Source organism: Pinus tabuliformis, chromosome 5_1 (genome assembly GCF_031772625.1).
Source record: "Pinus tabuliformis cultivar Carrire ecotype Pingquan chromosome 5_1, CPIR1, whole genome shotgun sequence".
In the NCBI taxonomy this organism is placed as follows: domain Eukaryota; kingdom Viridiplantae; phylum Streptophyta; class Pinopsida; order Pinales; family Pinaceae; genus Pinus; species Pinus tabuliformis.
Genome location: NC_142305.1, coordinates 653,891,911 through 653,899,203, shown reverse-complemented (window position 1 = coordinate 653,899,203; position 7,293 = coordinate 653,891,911). Strand labels below are relative to the sequence as shown.

Below are 7,293 nucleotides of genomic sequence, written 5' to 3'. Positions count from 1 at the left end.
ATTAAATCTTAATTAAACAAAAAGTAATACATCATAAATATGAAACGACCCAAAAGTAATTATCTTAAATGTAAAAGTAGCCCATGATTATACCTTTCTAAGAAATTTAGCTATAAAATTCGTAAACATTATTTTAGAAAATCCAACCATTAGCGTCTGAACATAAAGATAATCATAACATAGCCAACATCTCGCTGGCGAAGTTGTTGTATGGTCGCAAAAATCCATTTAAAACCCCTCTAAACCACCGACCTGTGATTTTTCATCATTTTAGTGGCTTTCCTCGGTGGCGGAGTGTCGTGTGGTGGCCGAGATCCTTTCAAAACCCTGTTAGCCACTGAAATGGAAATTTTCATCATTTTAGTAGCTTTACTCCACACTATATTTTCACGAAGTGGAAATTTTCATCATTTTAGTAGTTTCCTCTGCTTTATATTTGCGTGGTTTATTTGTTGCGACAGTTAAAAGTAGTTGGAATCTGGTTAAATTTCTTTTTTTTAATTTGGCAGTAACAGTTTCATGTTTTTGATAGTGTATATGGATTCAACACCATCAGAAACTTCTAAAACACCCAAAATGTTAAAATTTGACAGCTGTAATCTGGATTTACAAAAAATTCTGCCCGATTTTATCAAAAGCTTTTAGTAAGCTTTTAGTAATTTCCATGATTTTCAGAGCAAATTTGCATAGTAGTTAGATTATGGCAAATAGGCAGTTTTGGGTTATTAAAAAAATTAATTTTATAGCAAAATTTGTTATCATTTAATTTTTGAATTCAAACTTCTGTGATTCATAATGAATTAAGAAAATATTATTTTATTAGAAATCATATTGGATATTTTTGCTGACCTTTTTCTAACCATCCAATATAGTTCATTGTCACAAAAAGATGTGATTTCTAACCAAATAATATTTTCTTATATTATTTAGTTACAAACGGTTTAATAAAATATAATTCAATATGAATTGTAAATTAATAAAATATATTATAATTTAATTGTTAATAATAAATATAACTGTTATAAATTACTACTCATGAATATAAATTATTTTTTATTATTATTTAGGAAAAAATATTATAAATTTAGTTATTATTATTATTTAGAAAAAAACATTACAAGATTTATGGTTTATTATTTATGGATAAAATTATGTTTATTGAAGGAAAATCATTAAATACTTGATTAATGACTAGTTATAAAATAGATTTTCATTTTCACTGATCAATTTAGTTATTTATATTAATATTTATTTTATTTAGATTTTTTTATTATTTTATATATTTTTAAGTTTTTCATTATATTATATTTTATATATTGAGTTTTTCATTATATTATATTATATTTTATATATATATATATATATATATATATATATATATATAATAATTTGAAGTTAATTCTTTTTCCTTCTTGCATCTCTCACCTTCCCACCTATTTATTCGTTCATTGAATCTTGATCAAATTTTTCATAGGGTCGGGATGAGTCACACTTTAATTCGAAACATCAACTCAAACGCTCTTTATAATAAATCTGAATAATCATATCAAAAATTTTAATTAATTAAAAACCAGAAATTTTAATTAAATAAAAACAGAACTGCAGTTTTTAAATCTTACTACAGGACCAATTTCCTCAGATAAATCAAAACCATTATTATAAACTCACTCTAAAAGTTTTATTTTCGAAAACTTGAACCATACATGGACGCAGAGGACGCAGAGCTATATTAGCTTCGAAGCAAAACCTTACCTAATAAACTCTCACTATGAACCCTTAAAACCAACTGTCAAAATCCCGGCCTTTCATATGACTCATAATATTTCTGAATCAAACAGAATTTGCATTGACCTGACTAAACTAACATGACTAAACTAACATATTCTCGACAATTTGATACATGGGTTGCTGGAACGAAAATATCATCTGTCCATTGGAAGCAAAAGCGTGCTCCTTGTATATCAGAAGCCCTTTGGAAAAAATGATACCACCATGGGAATTCCATGGATTCTGAACTGAAACCTGACTGAAAGAATATTATGCTTTTCAGCTGAAGGGACAGTTGAAGACGTGTAGTAAGTTATTCCACTACAGTCCAGCCTGATAGCCTGCAGTCTGCAGCAGCAATGCCTTGATCTCCTCGCCTGTAACATCTTCCCTCTTGGATTTCTGATAACAAAAGGAAAACAACAGAGTTAGACCAATAGATATTGACCTTTAATGCATAATAAATTCAAATATTTCATTACCTCTGCTTCGAAGACATCTAGTGCAAATCCATTGAGGCAGCTTATGACTGCTTGCTTAACATCAAGACCAAGCCCATCCAGAGCCCTGACTGTGGATAGAAGTAGGCCAGGCTTTTTTGAACAGAACATATGGATGTTTAGGGCCTTCCCTTCTCTTGTTCTCACATCTACCTGCATTTCCATAGATAAGGTATCAGAGGGGATTCTCTTTCTCAACCAAACACCATTGATTAGATCCTTACCTAAAAGAGCTTAGAAAGAAGCCAACAATCAGACATACTGACAGAGACACCATGGAGCTTGCAAATATAAGGAGATTGATTAGTAGCTGTGACAATAAACTGCAGTAGAAAATAAAATATTCCTATAAGTTTGCAAAGGAAAAAAATGAAAAACTTGAAGATGATTGAAAGTGATGGGCTTAATGGGTTTTCATTGTGACAAACAACAGAAATTCATAAAATATTACAAACAAACAAAAAGTTGAATGACAACAGTGAGTTTTCAGTGTGGAATATGAAAACAAGGTCATTAAGAAATATTCAATGAAGCTGTCCAGAACCTATTCCAAACTAGAAGAATATGGGTTTCATGCTCACTGAACAATGTGGGAGCTTTTTTTCTGAAGTTTAACCTTTTGTCTTCTATATGTGTCAAGGAGGGAAACACAGGCTAATAGTCTGCAGAGTTGAAGAAAGCATTATGTCTGAGATGACAGAAGACCGGCCTTGAATGAAAAGGGAAATGGAACCTCTGCACTGGGAGCTTTTTCACTGCCACATAGATCTGCACAAGAAAGCCACATCCCTTCACACTTATGCATGTAACAATCTGGGAGATGGAGTGCAGCACTTTATGGTGCTAGACCAAGAATGATGATCATTGACAGCTGTATGCCACTTAGTGACAGAAGATGAACTGCTTATTTGGTTACATTTTTGTAAGCTTGTGATGCATTTTATTTATGTTTCTAGTTTGGAGATGCCTTGGGCACTGCTTTCACTGTACATATCACATAATGTATCAGAAATTTTTATTGGCCCCCATCAGATCACCTGTGGCTATCAGTACAATTTTTTATTTTGTTTTGAATTTAATGAAGAGAGCATGGTTGTTCTCTTACCCTTGCTGGCTCTACTTCTGGATTAAGCAGCGAAGCTTGATACTCTTGGTTCATTCTGCAAGGAAACTCAGGCAGTTGGGGTGCCAAGAGATTGGAGTTAGCCGAGGTAGATATGAGCTCAGTATGGAGATCATTAATACGTTGCAGAAGCTCCTTCAAGTATTCAACAGCATCTCCCAATATTGAGGCCCTGTCCATCTGCTAAAAGGAAATACCAAGCAGAACAACCTTTAGGGTCAATTATCACTTATCAGCCACATCTCAGCAAACATGAGACTCAAAGTAGGCAACTATCCCGCAAAAATATATGTCCAAATTATGAAGAATAAGGCCAAATCTGTTGATCTTCTGGTGAAACAATAACCCTTTTGGCTAGTGTGAAGTGTCTCTAGCTCCAGAGTTCTGACAAATTCAACATAGAAAACAGAACAGGAAAAGAAACAGAGGAAAAAGAGGAAAATAATAGAGATCACCTTGGAGACCTTGGGCACCACAGAACGAAGCTTTAACAGGCGATCATTGACCTTCTTCCTCCGCCTCCTCTCTGCCATAAGATTCTTAGCAGGCAACCCATTCTTCCTTCCTCTACCAACACTTGCAGCATTAGCATACCCATTATTGTTATTATTATTAGCAGCACAAGGAGCATCAGCCTCCCTTTCAGTAATTACACTATTTGGCTTCTCATCACATCCATTTTTCTGAAATCCAGGTTCGATCCCAGCTCGTCTCTGCAACAAACCCAACTCATCAGAGCCCTCCGGACCTTCAAGCGTATCAGCACTGGTGGTTATTGAGCAGCCCAAGTCATGAAAAGTGTTGATGCTTCCGCCCACATTACTCAAGACAGAACCATCTGGGCACATGAGAGAAGGGTCCAAAAGGGCCTCTAGAGTCCCTCCATTGTCATCCATTGCAGAATAAAAGTCATAGCCCCCTTCCCCTCCATCCAGCATGGCTCTGATCGAAGAAAAGCTCTCGTCCAACAAATCAGTCCAAGCCATTTCCATAGCTTTTCAGCTTATGGAACGCTTTTACAGAGTTAAGGGCTTGCCTTCACTATATTCTTTCTCAAATGTCAAGTACCCACTCCATAATTATATCCATGGCTTTATCGCTGCCATATTTGGTATACTGAGTGTTCTGTAAATTCCAAGCAATTTCTGGGTCGTCGTGGGCTTACAGCATGAAAATACGTAAAAACCAAAACGGTTTGGAGGTCTGACACGTCTTTTATACTGAGATCATCTCTGGTGTCTTTTACTTGCAGGTTAGCCACTGTAGTTAGAGTTAAAACAGGGTAAACTTAACTGGGGTTAAGTAGCATAGCTGCGATTACCGAAGCCAGAGGTAGAATGTACGGAATCCTTTTGTTCTGACAATGCCGGAGTTCTGTGCCATGCTACCTGCCATTCGCTAGTGACAAATATATATATTTTAAGTAGACTAAAATATTCTGTTCTCAGCCTATGATTTCTGTTTCCTGTAGACCAGCACTGCACTGTTGACCGAAGGGAAAAGTTTACATTTACACGCTCGTCAACATAAGACTCAGTGACAGTTTCAAATAATTCAAATTTCATATTTTTGAAAATACGAAACGAGTGAATGGTTGGAGACTGACCTGGATAAATGGAATTCGATGGGTAAATTGTTTGGCCTTACGTGATTATAAAATTTGATGGGTAAATTGTTTGTCATTAGGTGATTTGCTTGTTAAATATAGTTTTAAATTTTATAAGACTGTTATAATTTTTCGTTAAAATTGTAAACACCAGTGAGATGATCGAAAAATGTGAAAACCGTCAAATTTAAAAAAAAAAATGAAATTCCAACTTTAAATACAAATACCTATGCCCTAAATTATATATATATATATATTAGATTTTTGTTTAAAATTATACTTTAACGACTTTTTCAGTAATGTATTAAAAATATGATTTAAATAAAATACTATAATTTTTTCAAATTTTTATCACAAAATTTTAGTTAAAATAAATCAAAACTTAATAATATTAAATTATTCTTATCATTTTACTTCATATTAAAAATAAATATGATATCGCCACTTCTATCATGATTCAAACTTGTATATATAATTTGATGTCCTATACGAAGACCAACCATGTATTTGTTTAATGGTTTAAAGACACAACACAATGGAGAGGGTGAAATGACTTTTTATGATCCTTAAAAACGAGAATGAAATTAAGCTAATCCATAATGCTATTGACATTGAACACTACCACTTCCAAATCTACTAAGGGAACATATATTGAGCATAATATTTGGAACTAGTGTCCTAGTCATCCTCTTGGTCATCCTTTTTGTTAAAGAAATGCATAGGGTTGTTACAGATGGCATGATTATAATGCAGGGGATAATGGATGTTTTTGTAGTATACAAAAAAATATATGGAAAAAGATGGAAAAAGAGGGCCAATCTTTTTTGGGTTTTTTAACCAATTAAACAAAACATGTCACTTTCCAATAGAAGAGGTAAAGTGTTTTATATTTAAGGTTTTGTTAAAAAAAATTTAGTTTTAATTATTTTTACAATAAAATATTTTAAATTAATAAGTTTTATTCTTATTTTTAATATTTGTTGTAAGTTTAAATTTCTTATAAATTGGTTTTTTTTTACATCTTAAAATAATGAACAGGAAAACCAATATTTTTTATTTGAAATTTCAGACTTATTTTGTGTTGATGAAATTATATATATCATATATTAATATTGGATAATCTAGCTAGAATTCGGGTAGTTAAAGATCTTGACTCCATTTATGCATTAAAATTGACAATTTCATCAATTTTAAAAATACAAGTTTAACAAGTATTATTTAGGCTTAATTACTATGATGGTTTATGGGAAAAGGTCAAAATCATGAAATATTTAAATTTATTCTCAACTTTTTATATCATTATATTTTTCCTCTCGTGATTTTTTAATTTCCTTTGAAAACCAAATCTTAACTTTCTTACTTTACTTTAGTTTTAGATCTCTTGTTTCTTTCAAATCCTAAACATTAATATTGAGTAGGCTTAATAATTAAGAACATGTGTTTTCTTCTAAGAAATTATAGATTCAAATAAAAAAAAGTAGGCTATATATCTATGTAAATTAAGCAGTCAAATCACAACAAAAAGAATGTCTCTTATTCCATAAATAAAAAGATCTTACATATCAATGTGATATCTAATTGGATTGTGATATTAAATTGTTATAACTACTAAATTAATATTTTTACATCTTATTCCAAGTACTTGTGAAATTTTAAAGATATTCAACATATACAAGGCCAACATATTTAGACTCCAAATCCATTTGGGCTAGGGTATTACATCAAAACAAACATAAAACAAATGAAATTTTGGTCGTACATAAAAACAAACATAAAACAATGAAATTTTAGTCAAACATTAGTAAAATCAATTAATACATCACAATTACTTACAAGGTCATGATCTCACACTGAACAAACTCTTCCATCTATATTAGTGACCTATATTATCTAACTTTTAAAACGAAACATTAAATTATTATAACTATTAAATTAATATTTGTACATCTTATTCTAACTATTTATGAAATTTTAAAAATATTCAATATATACAATGCCAACATATTTAGACTCCAAGTCCATTTATGATAGGGTCTTACATGAAGACAAACATAAAACAAATAAAATTTTAGTCAAACATTAGTACAATCAATTAATACATCACAACTATTCACAAGGTCATGATCTCATATTAAACAAACTCTTCCATCAATATTAGTGGCCCACATATTATCTAACTTTTTATGACAAAACATTAGTACAATCAATTAATATATTTCAACTATTCACAGTCATGACCTCACTTGAAGAAATACTTCAATTTATATTAGTGGTTCATATTATGTAACTTTTTATGG

At 31.5% G+C, this 7,293-nt stretch overlaps 1 protein-coding gene across 1 annotated transcript; it reads right to left on the bottom strand.

Annotated features, from left to right (window-relative positions):
* Nucleotides 1-1,659: 1,659 nt before the first annotated feature.
* Nucleotides 1,660-4,555, bottom strand: LOC149166689 (transcription factor SCREAM2-like). The gene is made up of 4 exons (XM_089431387.1): nucleotides 3,846-4,555; nucleotides 3,373-3,570; nucleotides 2,250-2,420; nucleotides 1,660-2,169 (listed from the first exon to the last, which is right to left on the bottom strand). The coding sequence occupies exons 1-4, from the start codon at nucleotides 4,380-4,382 to the stop codon at nucleotides 2,089-2,091; spliced, it is 987 nt and encodes a 328-aa protein (XP_089287513.1). The 5' UTR covers nucleotides 4,383-4,555; the 3' UTR covers nucleotides 1,660-2,088.
* Nucleotides 4,556-7,293: the final 2,738 nt, after the last annotated feature.